Below are 19,611 nucleotides of genomic sequence, written 5' to 3'. Positions count from 1 at the left end.
AAAAAAAACTATCATAGTATCGTTATACATATAGATATCATACGTTTAGAATCGAAAAATACAACACAAACACGAGCACATACATCATATGTAAGAGTATTTTAAGAAAAAAAAAACATACTTCAAATGGTGTCACTTGAGAAGATGTTGAAGTTCGTTGTCCCCGTACATAAAACAGCCTAAAGATATACCAAAAACATTCGGTCAACCTTAGAAATGAGAACCAAATGACATTACAAAGACAGAAACGACTTAAAAATAACCTTCTTTCTTTATCAGAGTCGTCCACCAAGAAGAAAGTTCAAGCAGAAATGGAACTGCGAACAAACAGTGAGACCTTGTTTTGTTTTTACATTCAATAAATAAATTTCACGTCGAATACAACAAAAATTGGACGTTATGTTTAAAAACAACGTCGAATTTCCAAACCAGTCGATGTCTTCTCTTAAAACAGCGCCCTTTTTTTTTAATTTTTTCTTATAAATTGCAAAGGTTACATCGAATTTGAAGGGGCTTGGACGTAGTATTGGAAGCCAAAAGTTAAAGTTTCTACCTTTTTAATTCTTTTTAGTTTTTTCTTTTAAACATGAGAGCATTAATAGAACATCGATTTCTGTTGGAATTCGACGATTTGTTCTTCCGCCAAAAAGTACCATACTTTCGGATCTTTTTCCTTTTCTGCCCTCACATAGAATGTCGTAGTCTACCGGGCTTGGACGTGAAGGAAATTGAAGTACTTGGCAGCATTAATTGTGTGCTTACTAGAATGGCGTATTCAATGGGGGCTTCGATGTTTTTGCTGGCGCTCTTATGATTATTTTTTTTTTAAATCAGACATGAAATTTTTTTTTTACTTCTTCCTTAATCGATTCAAGTTAGCAGTGTACTGAAATTTGCACTTTTAAACCAGTGATCAGTTTTTCATCAATATCAGAACTGCATAATCTTCTCTTCTCAACTAGATTGAGGGTTAGTCCACATACAATGCAATCAAAATTCACAATTCAACATATCGTTTACTAAAATAAATCTTCATTTCATTTCAAAATAAAACCAAAGCAGTACATAAAACCATAGGTGACTTAATGCCATTATTACAAAATATAAAAAATAAATTCCACATAGAAAAGTAGTCCCTATTCTTGCGAAGAAGATTCCATTCAATCTTCATCATCAGAATCTTCAGTTTCAAAGCCAATGCCATTCTTGTTTCCCTTCTTCTCCCATCTGAAAAGAGTATCTTCAACTCTCTCACCCCTTTCTTACTTCTTCCTAAATTGATCAATAACATATTTCTCAAAATCAGTTTGAGGAATGAAGGCAGTATGATCTGCAGCAGGAGTACGTGTACTTCCAACAGTTAGCTCATCTCTGAAGAACCATCCATTCACAGTCATTTCCAGCCCAATAGCAAACAAACTTAGTATACCAATTTCTTGTAACTTGTTGCACACAAGTCTAACTTCTTGAGATACATCTACTCTTTGGAGTATCAGTACCTGACTGATAAATACTCCATATGGCAATTTGTGTGCATATTTATCTCATGCAGCGATCATGTGGTCTTTTAGTACCGCAACCCAGTTGGTTGGGATTATAGTCTTGATAGCATTCAACAAAAATATATCTTCTGTTGACATTTTGTCCTCGATAAATCTTCCAGGCAGCAGTAGCCAAGTCAGGACATAAGCAATTAGTTTCTCCTCCTTGTTTAAGCCATCATGTAGGTACTGCTTATCCACCCTGTACCTTCGTGGATATCTTAAGCAATTTATATATTTAGCTCTCTTTGTTAGCCATCTATTTGACTCGGAATCACGGATATGAGAATCGAAACCTTTAGCTTTCAGTCCAGCAATATCTAACCAAACATTATCGTCAATAGTAATGTTAACACCTTTGACCATTGAGTGAATCTACCAAATCTAGATAGCAATCTCCTTTCATCTAGACAAAATCAGTAAGCCCTTGATATGCAATCCATTCTTGAAAAAGGAACCCTTTTTTTCTTGAACAATTGCAGGTCCAGATACTTGTGAGGAACTACATGTTTTATAACTCTCCAGAATAAAAACTTTCCTTGGATCTCTTCATCACTTATCCATCCAGATGGGTTTGCGTTTCTTGAAACCCGGGCAACCTTCTCTTTTGCTCTTGATGATGACGATGGAGAAGCCATTTCTGAATAGAATTCTAGGAACGTCTTTCACAATATCGACTTCTTAACTTCATAACTCCTCTGCTTAAAAAAGAGAAAGGAGACATCGAATTATAGAGGGCATCGATGTACTAATTATCATCCAGAAGACAAAGAGTTTGACAAAAGACAAAGGATATGTCGTATTGTGCGGATATATGACGTTTTCTTCTTCATCCTCGCGCCTCTTTTTTCCTTTTTAAAACCTCCCATAACCTCCCTGTACCATTATATTTTAATATAAGATTTACATTTTAAGATAACCTCCCATTAGAAATGCAACGTTATAAAATATAAGAACGATTTGTTGGTGAAATATAAAGAGAATAAAATTTTGTTTCTTTAAAATATTAATTTTATTTCATATGGAAAATAATAATAATAATATTTTATGAGAATTGTGTTTTAGTTATAGATCACAATAATTAAAATCATAATATTTTAAGTTTGAGAAAGGTATGATTATACTAAAAGAAAGGTATGATTGATTTTTAAATTATAATACTTTAAAATCATAATATTTTAAGTTTGAAATGAATATTTTAGGCTAAAGAAAGGTATGATTATACTAAAAGACTTTGATTAATTTTTAAATTATAATACTTTAAGTTTGAGAAAAAAATTAAGTTGATTGTTAAACTAAAGGTTAAGATAGAATATCGTGGACAAAAATTGAGATAGCTCAGTTAGAAAAAAAATATTTAGACAAGTTAACAACAGAGATGCATCACACAAAGTTAAAGATCGAGAAAAGACAGCATGTATGGAGAATAGTCAAATAGATCCAGACCAAAAATTAAGACATAATGGGTTGGGTCGAAGATTAAGGCATGTTAAGTTTGACGGTGGAGACTTTGACCCAACATGAATGTTCGGAGATTAAGACTTAAGGTCTAGACAAACTAATATAAGTTGAAGGTCGAAACGGGTCGGCCTGAGCCAAAGGTAGGGATGGGCTGACCCGAGCCAAAGGTAGGATAGAGGACTATCTCCTGAATAATAATTAGTATAGGGAAATAAAATAGATTGTATTTTTCTTATCAAAGATTAACATCTTTGTGGCGAATCTTTCTTTTAGGGTTTTTTAGGTGCCTTAAACATTTATACCTATACTTTTACATAGGGACACCAAATACATACGTAGACATTTTGAAAGTCATAAATATGCATTTGCAACGTTGAGAGAGGATTCTTTTGGTTCTTGGTTTACAACTCTGATTCTTATCAAAGAATAACATCTTTGTGGCAAATATTTCTTTCAGGATTTCTTAGGTTGCCTTAAACATTTATACCTATATTGTGGTGTTTCCATCTTTGTCTTATTAACCTCCAGAACATTTTTTAAAAGGTCGAGACGGACGGGCCAGGACATGAAAGAGATGGATCTGTACATTTGAAACGGACCGATCACGACTACCACATAACCGTTTATAAAAAACTCGAATTTAAAAAGTCGACGACAATCAAAGATCAAACGAAATCTTAGAAAAACTTTTATTGGCCACATTGAAATAAATTATTTTCAATAATTTAGTAATTATATTTAGTTATTAGTATAAATGATTATGATATCAAAATATACTATGATTAACATTATTAGAAAAACAAATTTCACCCCTCTCATGCATTATTTCTTCTCTTTTTAGTATTTTAACAAACGTATGATCAATATCAAGCCACGTTGTCATTAATATGACCATAAATAATCATTAAAAACTCATTTGCATTTCTTAATTTATAACGCTTTGAATCGATTCTTTACACTACAAAAAAGAAGGGCATTACCGAAGGCCAAAAGCCCTCGGAAACAGCCCAAAACCGTCGGTAAAAGGTCATTACCGAAGGCTTATCGACGGCCAAAAAGCCCTCGGTAAATCCCTTGTCGCTAACATTTACCGAGGGCTTTTGCCCTTTGGTAATTATCGAGGGCCAAAAGCCTTCGGTAATTACCGAGGGCCAAAAGCCTTCGGTAATTACCGAAGGCCACCGAAGGGCTAAAGCCTTCGGTAATATTGTTTCTAGCTAAAGACAATGGATTTATACCAACAAGCCCGTTATTGGATATCGAGTCTTATGATTAAAATATATAATTGAGATTAAAGATCCACAAAAATTATCAAACAGATTCTTCCAGCAAAATTTAATATTCATCAACAGAATCAATTAATATTTTACACCAATAAGACTGCCAGAATTTGACTTTATATAAAATTGAGATCTTTTTTTCTTTTAGATTTTCTACTTGAATGACCAATGTTGCTGGAAGCACATAATCTAATGTCAGATTGATGTTGCTGGAAGAGATCACTACTATTAGATGCACTAGAAATATCTGAACAGGTGGTTGTGGAAGCACCATCTCTGTAGTTCAACTGACGAGCCTTAGATTCTGACATGTTTCCCCTCAGATTCAAATGAGTACACCTCGAAACATCTATGTCATGGTTTTGTGAAGTGGGTTTAGACTCTTCATGCTTTTTTGTATTCAAGAAGCGACCACCAGAACCTCTGGCTCTCTTTAATGCATGTAGATGGCGAGACTCGTGAAGATATGGCTGAAAAACAAACATGGTAACGTTAAGGAGAGAAGTTGAACTTAGAAGGAAAAGGAAACAAAAGAGAAGTATGAGAAATGTTGTAAAATCACTCTTTTATGTTTTATCAAACACTTGTGTTAAAGAGTGATTTTACAGCATTTCTAAAATGCTGAAGTGCACTTACTTTCCGTTCTTTGATGAGTTTGTTCTGTGATTCAAGTGTTGCCCAGTATTGTTTGCCCCTCAGAATAGCATGGTACTGCTTTGCATTCACAAATATAGGCTCCTCACTAAGATTAAGTGGCAGAGGAATTCTAGCAGTAGGCATTCCTATCAGCTGAGCAGGATGAATCTGGCCATATTTTGATAGCATGGTTTAGATTATAGAAATGCACATAATGTCTTAGTGTTACTAACATGATGGAAGTTTGAAGGCATTATGTAACTTTGTTAGGTCATTTAATTAAAATAAAGAATGAACACGTCATAAGAGAATCCAAATACTCAAAAGCTTGATTATCCATAGAAGGCTCAATTTCTTTTTCCAACAACTCAGCATAAAGGTTAGCAAGAGTAACCATGCTGTCTGGTAAAGAATGCATGTCAGATTGTTAAGTCTATAAAATAAAGAACACCTTGAGTCAAAGATAAGAAACAAGCTCTCCACCATAATAAAAAAGTGCTTTAGTAAATAATAATACAAAGGATGAAAGAATAAGAACAAATGAGGTGCAAAGGAGAGCAAAGAAACATTTTTAAACCAAAAAGATTCTTCATAAGCATACTTTATGAACTATGAGAATCTGTAAGGTTGGCAAGCTAACAGTGACACAATAAATAGTAAAAACTAATTAAGCATAGATGATTGCTGAAAAGATTCTCAAGGACGTATAATAATAAGTAAAATAAAGGCACTATTGGTGATTCATTTAAATATGCATAATGATGGCATTAATACAGGAATCAACCACAATAGCATATACTTATAGTAACATATATCCAAAAGTCTCTCAGAAAGCTTCCAATCAAATTAAAACTGCTAATAATAAGGGCAACATGCTTTCCCGAAAGACCTTTAACCTATTTGTAAGTCAACATCATAAGAAAAGAGATTTGCAAACAATATCAGTCCACTGAGATACAACCATACATCAACTTAACAATCTAACAAAAGAAATCTTAAAACAACAAATCCTAATTTACAAGCTCAAACAGAACCTAGAAAATGAAAAGAATCTAAAATAACTACTAAGAAAACAACAACAGAACAAGAAACTAAAAGAAGGAATAGAAAATAGGAACAGGAAAAGAAAGAAACCTAAAAGAAGTTCTAATAGAATCAATGGAAAATGCTGAATTTATGATATTAGAATTATCAAAGCAAGGAGTAAAATCAACAACTTCTACAGGCACATCATGCATATGATCAAGCACATTGAAATCAATTTCAAGCTCACACACATCAGCATCAAAATGCATTTCACAGTACTGAAGCACCAAAACATGGTCAACAGCTTCCCTAATTTTTTTCAAATACTCTTTGGACTTTCTGAAATCAGTTTGTACTTCCAGCACAGTAGGTTCAGCTTTAAAATCAGAATTTAAATCAACAGTACAACTAATTTCAGAATGAGGTTCAGTACTATCACCATCATAATACACATTTTCACTCAATTGAACATTAGCAGTGGTAAATTCAGATATAGGGACAACAACAAAGCTATTACAATCATGAATCATAGCCAACTCCCTAAAACCATCAACTAGCTTTTCAAAATGAGTATCAGTGTAATTATGGTCATAAGGTTCACATACACATTCAGAAATATCAATAGATGCACTCATATAATCATCACTCATCAGAGAATTGGAATTATCAGAATTTAAAGCATAATATGAATCAGTGAAAGAAGGATTAGAGTATACAAAGGTGGTAGGACACTCAATCTCTTGAAATTATGGGGCAACAGCTACCATCAGTGGTGCTTCATTGTTTGTTGCCCCTTTCTCCTCTTCATTTTTCCTTGTCTGCTGATTGATAACAGTCACCATTTGAGCCACTTGGGTGGTCATTTCTTGAACCCGTCGTTGATACTGTCATGCTTCAGACATTGCCGATGCATCTCGGATCACCATCGTGCTCCCCTCCACCCTAAATGTCCCTCGCTGTCGTCGCTCCAAAGACGTCATCTTCCCCCGCCACCAATTTCGCAAGAGCAGAAACACGAAAATAGCTGTAGCGCGTCTTGCTACCTCCATCACCATCGCAATGCTATTCGCTCCAGATCTACCAGTCTTCGCTAGACAGTGAGACTCTCGTTGCCGCCACGTTCCGGACATCTCCCACGAACTCCGAAACCTGCGTCAACGAACCCAGCCGCAAAACCCCCAAATCGGCGTCAACCAACCCAACCGTAGAACCACCAAACTGACCTCAGAAAACCTAGGCGTAGAACCCCCAAACTGCCATCTTCAATCCCAGCCAAAGAATCCCCAAACCAGTGTCAACCAACCAACCCTCACTTGTCCCAAAATCGCTCAATATTGGAGGGCACAATGGAGGGCACCAGCAGAATAGAGAAGGGAAGGGGGAAGCTTTCAGAGAAGAGAACAGAGGGGAGGGAAATTGGAAAATTTAGGGAAAGTGACGAAGCGTGAAGTTGAGGAAAGTGATGAAACTAGGAACGAAAACCCCAATTTCGAACTTAAATTAGCGAGAATGTTACCGACGGCTTAAAAGCCTTCGGTAATCACCTTAATACCGAGGGCTTCAAGGCCTTCGGTAATATGCCGTCCGTAAATCGCGCTTTTTCAGTAGTGTTTATTACTTAGAATCAATTATATTAACTTAGGAAAATAGAGAGTGGAATTATATGAATATAGAGGGGCACATAAAACTTTTTTAACTTCAAGCCCTCCTAATATCCCCTTCTTCGCGGGTGATTGAAAAGAAGACAATTTTTGGGGAGCGGGACGTCTTTTTGTTTTTAAATGAATCCCACAAAATTTATTAATTTTTTTCTGAATGATGTTTGAACATCGAATTCGGCGAGGCTTCAACGTTCATACAAGAGGTGGAGTGTGGCAGTTACTAAGCATAATTACACGATGTAGGTCATTAGTTCATCTATAAGTATAGCTTGCATTTCACATAAACCCTGCCTCCTATTTCGGTATTGAACATATTAGTATTCATGTTTTTTATCTCCTTTGAATTTTCTTTTCCTTAGATATCTAAGCATATTTGTTCTTCATATTGCAATTTGATAACTTGAACTTGAAAGTGGTTCATACATCGTCATTTCATATGAAGGAGCCCTTTCAAGTTCAAGTTAACAAAATGTTTTTGTAGTACAAAAATGATTAACATATCTTACTGAAAGGGAAGGGCTTAGGGAAAAGAAATATGGTTCACAATTTGTTTAATGCTGAAACAATTTTGAGATCTAATATAATTATATAAAAAAGTTGTTCAACTTCATCATTTAAAATTGTATGATTCTTTTTTAAATTGTCCATAAGTTGCAGTCCTCTATTAGATTTCAGAGCTTTCTTTTTTCTAAGAGAGGATGCAACTTATGGACAATTTAAATTTGGAATCAATTTACACAGTTAACGTCGAATGTTGACTACCCTTGATGCAAAGACCTAGAGTTTATTCATTGTTCACATCCATTTTATGTGATAATCGACGTCCTATACCCCCTATAAATTGTATGATGTTTTAACGTCGAATGCAGCTTGGATTTGACGTACATTTGGATCAAAATGTACATTTCGATGAAGTACATTTCACTAGATCAAAATGTATCGTAAATTTGGATATATTTTGTTTTCCCCCTCTCATAGAACGTCGAAGGCAGCGGGGCAGTGACGTGAATGGAATTGAAGTTTGATGGGAGCATTAATGGGGAGCTCTTAACTTCAAATTAATGACGTGAAGGGTTAGTCCACATACATCACAATCAACATTCACAATTCACAGATCGTTTACTAAATTATAATATTCATTTCATTTCAATCTAAAACCGAAAGAAATACAGAAACAATAGGTGGCTTACTAGCATGATTACAAAATAAAAAACAAAAAACATAGCAAATTAGGGTCTAAAGTAATTTTCAAGATGATTCCATTGAATCTTCATCATCAGAATCTTCAGTATGATCTTGATCAAGAGTAGGTGGACTTCCAACAGTTTGCTCATCAATGAAGAACCATCCATTCACAGTCTTTTTCAGCCCAATAGATGACAAACTTGGAATACCAATTTCTTCTGACCTTTTGCACACAATTCTTCTTTCTTCTTTAGATACATCTACTCCTTGGAGTTCCAGCACCTTGCTGATAAATACTTCATATGGCAATTTTTGTGCATAATCATCTCCTACAGCAATCATGTGGTGTTTTAGTACCGCAACCCAGTTGGTTGGGATTCTCGTCTTGATAGCATTCAACAGAAATACATCTTCTGTTGACATTCTGTCCTTGTTTAATCTTCGAGGCAGTAGTAGCCAAGTTAGGACATAAGCAATCATTTTCTCCTCCTTGTTTAAGCCTTCTTGTAGGTACTGTTTATCCACCCTGTACCTTCCTGGATATGTTAAGCAGTTTATATATATAGATCTGTTTGTTAGCCATCTGTTTGACTCAGAATCACGGATATGAGAATCGAAACCTTTAGCTTTCAGTCCAGCAATATCTAACCAAACATTATCGTCAATAGTAATGTTAACACCTTTGACCCTTGAGTGAATGACCCCATTTACAACCCTCAGGTTTGTGTAGAAAACCTCAGACAAATCTGGATAACAATGTCCTTTCATCTGCATAAAATCAGTAAGCCGTTGATATGCAATCCATTCTTGAAAAAGGAACCCTTTTTTCTTGAACAATTGCAGATCCAGATACTTGTGAGGAACTACCTTTTTTATATTTGTCCAGGATAAAAACTTTGCTCGCATGTCTCGATCACTTATCCATCAAGATGGGCTTGCGTTTCTTGTAACCCGGGCAACCTTCTCTTTTACTCTTGATGATGACGATGGAGAAGGTATTTCTAAATAGAATTCTAGGAACGTCTTTCACAATATTAACTTCTTAACTTCATTACTCCTCTGCTTAAAAAATACAAAGGAGATGTCGAATTATAGCGGGCATTGACGTACTAATTGTCAGCCAGAAGACAAAGAGTTAGAAAAAGACATCACATTTTAGGGATATTCGACGTTTTCGTTTCATCCTCCCGCCCTCCCATTTTTTGTTTTTTCCTTTATAAAACCGCTCATAACCTCCCATTACCATTATATTTCAATATAATTCTTACATTTTAAGATAACCTCTCCCATTAGAAGTGCAACGTTACCGATATTCGAGGTTTTCTTCTTTTTATGTGCTTTCGTCGGTGAAATTTAAAGAGAATAAAAATTTATTTGTTTAAAATATTAATTTAATTTAATATGGAAAATAATAATAATAATATTATATGAGAATTTAATTTAGTTATAGATCACAATAATTAAAATCGTAATAAATATTATTATATTATTTAAAGTAATTTGAAATGAATGTTTTAGGCTAAATATAAGTATGATTATACTAAAAGACTTTGATTTATTTTTAAATTATAATACCTTAAGTTTGAGAAAAAAATAAGTTGACTGATAAATTAAAGGTGTTAAGATAGAATATTTTGGATAAAATTGAAGATAGGCCAGTTAGAAAATAATGTTGTAAAAAAAATGTTGTCAAAGTATAATTATGCAAAAATATTTAGACAAGTTAACAGCATAGATGCATCACACCAAGTCAAAGACCGAGAAGAGACCGCGTGTATGGGGAATAGTCAGACAGATCTAGACCAAAATTTAAGCAGAATGGGTTGGGTTGAAGATTAAGGCAAATTAAGTTTGACGGTGGAGACTCGTTGACCCAAAATAATGTTCGGAGAATAAGACTAAAGGTCCAGAAAAACTAACATAAGTTGAAGGTTGAGATGGGCTGACCCGAGCAAAAGGTAGAATAGAGGATTATCTTCTGATTAATAATTAGTATAGGAAATAAAATAAACTGTATTTTTCTTATCAACGATTAACATCTTTGTGGCGAATCTTTCTTTTAGCATTTCTTAGGTGCCTTAAACATTTATACCTATACTTATATATAGGGACACCAAATACATATGTAGACATTTTGGAAGTCATAAATATACATTTGCAACATTGAGAGAGGATTCTTTTGGTTCTTGGTTTACATCTCTAATTCTTATCAAAGATTTACATCTTTATGGCAAATATTTCTTTTAGGGTTTCTTAGGTTGCCTTAAACATTTATACCTATATTGTGGTGTTTCCATCTTTGTCTAATGAACCTCCAGAAAAAATTTAAAAAAGTCGAGACGGACGGGGCAGGACATGAAAGAGATGGATTTGTATATTTGAAATAGACCGATCACGATTACCACATAAGCGTTTATAAAAAACTCAAATTTAAAAAGTCGAGGACGATCAAAGATCAAACGAACTCTTAGAAAAACTTTTATTAGCCACATTGAAATAAATTATTTTCAATAATTTAATAATTATAATTAGTTATTAGTATAAATGATTATGATATCAAAAAAATACTATGATTAACATTATTAGAAAAACAAATTTCACCCCTCTCATGCATTATTTCTTCGCATTTTAGTATTTTAACAAACATGTGATCAATAGCAAGCCACATTGTCATTAATATGACCATAAATAATCATTAAAAACTCATTTGCATTTCTTAATTTATAACGCTTTGAATCGATTCTTTATTACTTAGAATCGATTATATTAACTTAGCAAAATTGAGAGTGGAATTATATGAATATAGAGGGGCACATCAAACTTTTTTAACTTCAAGCCCTCCAAATATCCCCTTTTTCGCGGGTGATTGAAAAGTCGACAATTTCTGGGGGCAAGACGTCTTTTTGTTTTTAAATGAATCAGACGAAATTTATTGATTGTTTTATGAATGATGTTTGAACGTCGAATTCGGCGGGGCTTCGACATTCATACAATGTGGTAGTTCCTAAGCATAATTACACGATGTACGTCATGAGTTCATCTATAAATATAGCTTGCATTTCACATAAACCCTGCCTCTTGTTTAAGTATTGAACATATTAGGATTCATGTTTTTTATCTCCTTTGCATTTTCTTTTCCTTAGATATCTAAGCATTTTTTTTCTTCATAGTGCTTTGATAACTTGAACATGAAAGTGGTTCATTCATCGTCATTTCATATGAAGGAGCCCTTTCAAGTTCAAGTTAACCAAATGTTTTTGTAGTACAGAAATGGTTAACATATCTTACTAAAAGGGAAGTGCTTAGGGAAAAGAAATATGGTTCACAACATGTTTAATGCTGAAACAATTTCGAGATCTAAAATAATTATATAAAAATGTTGTTAAACTTCATCATTTAAAATTGTATGATTCTTTTTTAAATTGTCCATAAGTTGCAGTCCTTTATTAGATTTCAGAGCTTTCTTTTTTCTAGGAGAGGATGCAACTTATTGACAATTTAAATTTGGAATCAATTTACACAGGTGACGTCGAATGTTGAGTACCCTTGATGCAAAGACCTAGAGTTTATTCATTGTTCACATCCATTTGGAATCCATTTTATGTTGAGTACCCCCTTAAAATTGTATGATGTTTTAACGTCGAATGCGGCTTGGAATTGACGTACATTTGGATCAAAATGTACATTTCGATGAAGTACATTTCACTCGATCAAAATGTACCGTAAATTTGGATATATTTTGTTTTTCCCCTCTCATAGAACGTCGAAGGCAGCGAGGCAGTGACGTGAAGGGAATTGAAGTATGATGGGAGCATTAATGGGGAGCTCTTAACTTCAAATTAATGATGTGAAGGGTTAGTCCACATACATCACAATCAACATTCACAATTCAAAGATCGTTTACTAAATTAAAATATTCATTTCATTTCAATCTAAAACCAAAAGAAAAATACAGAAACAATAGGTGGCTTACTAGCATGATTACAAAATAAAAAAAAAACATAGCAAAGTAGGGTCTAAAATAATAATCAAGAAGATTCCATTGAATCTTCATCATCAGAATCTTCAGTATGATCTTGATCAAGAGTAGGTGGACTTCCAACAGTTTGCTCATCAATGAAGAACCATCCATTCACAATCTTTTTCAGCCCAATAGATGACAGACTTGGAATACCAATTTCTTCTGACCTTTTGCACACAATTCTTCTCTCTTCTTTAGATACATCTACTCCTTGGAGTTCCATCACCTTGCTGATAAATACTCCATATGGCAATTTGTGTGCATAATCATCTCCTGCAGCGATCATGTGGTGTTTTAGTACCGCAACCCTTTTTCAACAAAAATTCATCTTCTGTTGACATTCTATCCTCGTTCAATCTTCTAGGCAGCAGTAGCCAAGTCAAGACATAAGCAATCATTTTCTCCTCCTAATTTAAGCCATCATGTAGGTACTGCTTATCCACCCTGTACCTTCTTGGATATCTTAAGCAGTTTATATATATAGCTCTCTTTGTTAGCCATCTGTTTGACTCAGAATCACGGATACGAGAATCAAAACCTTCAGCTTTCAGTCCAGCAATATCTAACCAAACATTATCGTCAATAATAATGTTAACACCTTTGAACCTTGAGTGAATGACCCTATTTACAACCCTCAGGTTTGTGTAGAAAACCTCAACCAAATCTGGATCTGTTCTTTAAATTGCAATTTGCTCGGTTGAATGTCAAAATGCCTCATTCATGTCTCAGTTCATATGAAGGTGGCCTTTGATATTCAAGTGAACAAAATTCTCTTTACAATACATCAATGATTAAGTTATCTTACTGAAAGGAAAGTGCTTGGGAAAAAGAAATATGGTTCACAATATGTTTAATGTTAAAACAAATTTATGATCTAAAATAATTATATAAAGAAGATGTTCAACTTCAACGTTCAACTATGTATGAATCGTTTTTTAAATTGTCTTGGAGTTGTCTTCTTGATAATGCTAATTCTTACCATTATCTAAGCATCATTTTAGTAGCAAAATCAACTCTTCTTTAGCTTATTACTTGCTTAAATCCTCTCTTTTATTTAGTTTTAGTATTTATCTATATTTTGGGCTACATTACATAAATAATACTCTAATCCCTTGTTTTCTTTGATTTATTTCAATGTTAGGAAGATCCTGCATTACATTGAAGAGCCTCGATGATCTAGGAAGTCATTGCTGAAAAAGTCATTTTCGCTTAAGCGAGAATAATTTAGCTTAAGCGAGAATAATTTAGCTTAAGCGAGAATGACTATCTTCTCCAACAAGTTCATTTTCGCTTAAGCGAGAATAATTTAGCTTAAGCGAGAATTCGGGCAGTATATATACTCACGAGGCAGAAAGAAAAAGGGTCTTTGGTTCTTTGGAGGTGCGATTTCACGTATGGAGCTCATGGAGGGCGCGAGGAGCTTGTGGGAACATCTCCTCCTCTTCCTTTGGGTCTCCTTCTTCTTCCATCTTCCATGTTTGTAAGCTTTAGGGTTCTCCATGGAAATGGAGAACCAGATTCATCTTGTTAGGGTTAGATGTAGCCTATGAACTCTTGTGTAATGAATGTTTAATTTGTATTTATAAATGCCTTTTCTATCTATTACTAGTATTCTTGTTTCCGATCTTAAAGCTTGCATGTAATGGGGACGTTCATGACTTGATTTTGGGGTTTCATTGAGCCAGGGATGGGATATGAAATCTTGAACTGAAACAAGAGTCCTTGTGGGTCATTGAGCCAGGGATGGGATATGATTCACATGTTGTCTTAGATCCTAGTTCTTAATGCGGGTTTGCTTGTTAGATTGTCCAAGGGATTGGAGTTTGATAAGGAAAACCTAGGCTCTTTCACCTAAGGGATTAGGGCTAGAGTGTTTTAGTGGATTGACTTTAGTAAATTGATAGAGAGGAGATGAAATTGGTTATACACAAGAGTGCATTGGTGAAAACTAACCTTAACAATGTCATTTCATACCATTTCTAGTCTTTTCATTTCCAAGTGCCTTCAATACCAAAGTCCAACCTTGTAATTACTTGTGAATTTATCTTTTTGCACATATTCTTAAATGATGAGTTGTTCTTGAGTCTAGATGAGTTGTTAATCGCACAATTTTCTAGTATTACGAGTCTCTTGGGAAAATGATACCTGGTCTTACCACGGTTTATTACTTGAACGATTTGGTGCATTTGCCAAAGAGTTTAACACTTCTACCATTAGATTTCAGAGCTATTTGATTTCTTACGGTGGAAACAACTCCATGAAAAATTAAATTTATAATGTTGACGTCGAATGTTGAGTGCATTCGATGCGAACGACTGCTCAATGAATGTCTACGTTTAGTCAGCAAGGAGTTCATAAGAATCCAAAGAGATTTTTTACTTTTTCAGTGAATGATGTTTGAACGTCGAATAGTGAGGGGCTTCGACGTTCAGGATATTAATTATGTGTACTGCTTTTAAAATGATTTAATTTTGCTACGCGGATCATCTAATTTTTAGTATTTTTTTCTTTTTAATTTTTAATCATTCAATGGCATGTCCGACTCTGTGGAGCAGTGGGACAATAATGGTGTGCATTTTCCAACGATATTCTTAACGTCATTTGTTGGGGCTAGACGTCAATTAGTTCTTATGGTGGAAACAACTGCAATACAAATTAAATTTGTACGATTGACGTCGAGTGTTGACTACAAATGATGCAAAATGTCTGGATATTGTGTCAAATATTTGTGATCAATGACGTCCTATATCATTATTTATCATAAAAATGTCTTTGTTTAGTCAGCAAGGAGATAATATCAGAATCTAAAGAGATTTTTTACTTTTCAGTGAATGATGTTTGAATGTCGAATTTGGCGGGGCTTCGACGTTCATACAATGTGGCAGTTTCTAATCATAATTACACAATGTACTGTTTTTATAATGATTTAATTTTCGTCAGCGGATCATCTAATTTTTAATATTTTTTCTTTTTAATTTTTAATCATTCAATAGCACGTCCGACTCTGTAGAGTAGTGGGACAATGTTTCCAACGATGTTTTTCACGTCTTTTGTTGGGGGTTGGACGTCAATTAGTTCTTAATTGAGTCAAAAGGAGATGTATTACTTTCCACTGAATGATGTTCGAATGTCGTCGTTTCATCTATAAATATAGCTTAAATTTCGTGTAATCCCTGCCATCTTGTTTCTCTATTGAACATATTAGGATTCATGGTTTTTATATCCTTTGTGTTCTCTTTTCCTTAGATTTCGAAGCATTTCTGTTCCTCAAATTGCAATCTGCTCACTTATTAGTCAAAGTGTCGCATTCAGGTCTTAGTTCATATGAAGGTGGCCTTTGAAATTCAAGTAAACAAAATGCTTTTTATAGTTCATATGATCTAAAATAATTATATAAAGAAGATGTTCAACTTCATCATTCAACAATGTTGAATCATTTTTTAAATTGTCTTGGAGTTGTCTTCTACCATTAGATTTCAGAGTTATTTGATTTGCTATGGTGGAAACAACTCTAATACAAGTTAAATTTATAAAGTTGACATCGAATATTGGGTGCATTGGACGCAAAGGCCTGGTGATTGACGTCTTTTTTTTGGGATCACCGACGTCCTTTAACTTAGAGGATTTCAAAAGTCAATCTCCTGTTACAAAACACTTAATCTAAAATGAAGACCAAAGATGATGGAAGACATTATAACCAAAACCAGGAAGTAAAAAAAAAACCGAAGGAAAAAGTTAAACATGAATTTGGTTGCAGAAGTAATGTAGGATAGGTTTTGAAAGGGTCCACTTGAAATTCAAAAGTGTTAACTTTTTCCTGTGTTTCCCCCGATGCCTTCATGGTTAACAAAGAAATGTCTTCGTTTAGTAAAGGAAAAGAAGGAAAACACAAGAAAAAAGTTAACATGAATTTGACTACCGAAGTTATGTAAGATAGGTTTTCAAAGGGTCTACTTGAAATTCATAAGTGTTAACATTTTCCTCTGTTTTAGCCCTTTGCCTTCATGGTTAACAAAGAAATGTCTTCGTTTAGTGAAGGAAAAGAACTAAAACAGTTGAAAAAAGTTAACATGAATTTGATTACCGAAGTTATGTAGGATAGGTTTTCAAATGGTCTACTTATTTATCAACGTGAAGGGAATTGGAATGGTTGGGAAAATTAATTGTGACAAGAATGTTACATCAAACTCGGATGGTATTGACGTTTTAATCTTCATCCAAAAGCCAAAATTCGCTCAATTTTTTATTACTTTTTCTTTTTCCTTTTAAACTCTGACTTTAACGTCCAAGATTTGTAGATCTTCGACGTTGTTTTCGTTAGAAGCACCAGAGATTTTTTTAGTTTTTCACTGAATTTATTTACAACAATGCCACCGGTTATTGTTTACGTTGCCTGTTATTTTATTTGACGTTGAATGTGTGACGTTGTGCACCCTTATATACACTGAATTTGAAAATCTTATGTACACTGAGTTGTTTCTATATTGGTAAACCCTAATACTGAGGAAAATTATCTAGTATCCAAATTCAAATGGCTTCTTCATCACATCCTTCAACTGACAGAGGAAAGCTGTTGTGGCTGCAACAAATGCTGATCTCTCTAGTGGATCAGTGATGAGGAGACTCGTCTAGAGTTTTTGAGGTGGACGAAGTTTAAACATATTGTTCCTCACAAATATCTGAACCTCGACTTATTTGAAAAGGAGGGATTTCACTTCCAGGAATGGATTGAAACTCAAGGTCTCTCTACACTTGTCCAGATGAAGGGTGATTGGTACCCTGACTTAGTAAGGGTCTTCTACAACAATATGAGAAACATAGATGGTGTCCTTCATTCTCGAGTAAAAGGAGTAAATGTTCACATTGACAATGATGTCTGGTTTCAACTTGCTAGATTAAAAGCCGAAGGGTTATTCTCTCACTTACGGTACTCAGAAACAAACAGATGGAATAAGAAAAAGGACTTGTACAGTAACTGGTTAAGGTTTCCTGGGAGATACACAATTGAAAGATTATATGTGCATGAGGGACTGAATAAAGAAGAAAAGATAACAACACACATTCTTACTTGGGTGATTTTACCTGCTAGACCTATACAAGTACAAGATAGAATGACAACTAAAGATGTTTTTCTGCTGTATGTCATCAAGAATGATGTTCCTACCAATTGGGTGGAAGTAATAAAAGATCATATGATTGATGGAGGAACCAAACATGCACGACATCTACCATATGTTGTGTTTATCAGCAAAATCCTGACCCTTCAAGGTGTGGATGTCAGTGGTGAAAAGAAATGCTATTGTAACTGCTCAAATGTGATAAATCGAAACACCTTGACTTCCATTGGCCTTGTGAAGACCACAAAGGGATGGTGCTTCAAGGATGAAGAGAATATGGTTCAAAGTTCTAGAAGCACACCTGCACTAAATGAAGAGTGCACCAACTTCGTCCCTGAAACCAATTTTGAAAATTTTGTTGTTGAAAAACTCAGGAGACTTGAATAGAAGATAGACGCTCTGCATGTGAAAAAGAATAAAAATGATTCTCCAACTGAAGATTCAAGTGAAGATTCTAGTGAGGATGATTCAAGGGAAATATTCTGAATTAGAATAGAGGCTTAGAATTTTAGTATGGAGTCAGTTTTGTGTTTCTGTTCTGTGTCTATTTTGCTTCTAATCTGATTGTAATCACTATAAATATGAATGAAATTGTACTACTTAAAACGAAATCCAAATCTCTTAACTTATTTCTTATATTTTCTATAGCTCTTTCATGCGTCACCATAACTTTTGTGACGACCTTGGAAGAGCTATGAGGAACCATAAAAAATATGATATCAGAGTGACAAGTTACGACTAAATTTTATGAGTGGAGGACTAGATCAAGAATGCGCAAGTGTATTTATAAAAATAGACTTGATCTTTGACGTCAACTTTTACAATATCCGACGTAACATTCATTTTTTCCTATTTTTTAAAAAAAACCATAATAACATTAAACAAAGGAAAAATATGAAAATATAACCATGAAAAGTATATATGAAAATTTCAAACAGAGTTCAAACATACAAAAATATACTAAAATATATTAAAATATTACATTAATTTCAGAAAAATAAACTAAAATGGACTCTTCTTCCTAATCTGAGTCAGATGTCTCCATAGACTCAACTTCTGTTATGTCGTCTTCATCATCAGATTCACTTGTTGAGGGAGTTATGAGAGCATTGTCTTCATCTGATTTCTTGTGAATCATGACCAGAGGTTTTCAACTTTTGAAATTCTTTTTGAAAGCATTCGAAATTGAGGCACAACAAATCTTTCAAACTTAGCCTGTGGAGTGAAGGTAGAAGGAGTTTTGTCAACATCCTTGAACACCCAGCCATCTTTTGTTTTCTTTAGACCATTATGTCTCAATGCCGCTTTTCCTATTTCATTTGATTCAGTGCACCAAATTTTTTTTTCACCAGTAAGATCAACTTGATGATGCTTCAATACACAGCTGATTAAAACACCATATGGCAGAATATGTCCATGACTACTTGCAATTTCAATCATGTGCTCACTCATGACAGTAACCTAGTTGGTTGGTATCCGGGTATTTATGGCATGAACCAAAAATAAATCTGGAGTAGTTAGACGATCACGTAAACATCTTCCAGGTAGTATTACCCAAGTAAGTACAAAAGCACACATTTAGCCTTGTTGGAATTCTCAGATATTCCTTATAAATTTTCTTCTTGTTCGTCCATTGGTTGAGTTCAGAATTTCTTTCATGAGACATGAAGCCTTCTGCTTTGA

At 34.3% G+C, this 19,611-nt stretch overlaps 1 protein-coding gene across 1 annotated transcript; it reads right to left on the bottom strand.

Moving 5' to 3' along the window:
- Window positions 1–4,313: 4,313 nt before the first annotated feature.
- Window positions 4,314–5,553, bottom strand: LOC128193592 (nuclear transcription factor Y subunit A-3-like). Its single transcript, XM_052867409.1, has 2 exons — window positions 4,919–5,553; window positions 4,314–4,752 (listed from the first exon to the last, which is right to left on the bottom strand). Exons 1-2 carry the CDS (start codon window positions 5,105–5,107, stop codon window positions 4,399–4,401), a joined length of 543 nt encoding a protein of 180 aa, XP_052723369.1. The 5' UTR covers window positions 5,108–5,553; the 3' UTR covers window positions 4,314–4,398.
- Window positions 5,554–19,611: the final 14,058 nt, after the last annotated feature.

Source organism: Vigna angularis, chromosome 8 (genome assembly GCF_016808095.1).
Source record: "Vigna angularis cultivar LongXiaoDou No.4 chromosome 8, ASM1680809v1, whole genome shotgun sequence".
Taxonomy (NCBI): Eukaryota; Viridiplantae; Streptophyta; class Magnoliopsida; order Fabales; family Fabaceae; genus Vigna; species Vigna angularis.
The sequence above is the reverse complement of the archived record's forward strand: the minus strand, read 5'-3'. Positions and strand labels throughout refer to the sequence as shown.

Coding starts and splice junctions, on each gene's coding strand:
- LOC128193592 (XM_052867409.1), bottom strand. CDS start 5,107: ATGCTATCAAAATATGGCCAGATTCATCCTGCTCAGCTGATAGGAATG. Junction 4,753..4,918: donor AACTCATCAAAGAACGGAAA/GTAAGTGCACTT, acceptor TTTGTTTTTCAG/CCATATCTTCACGAGTCTCG.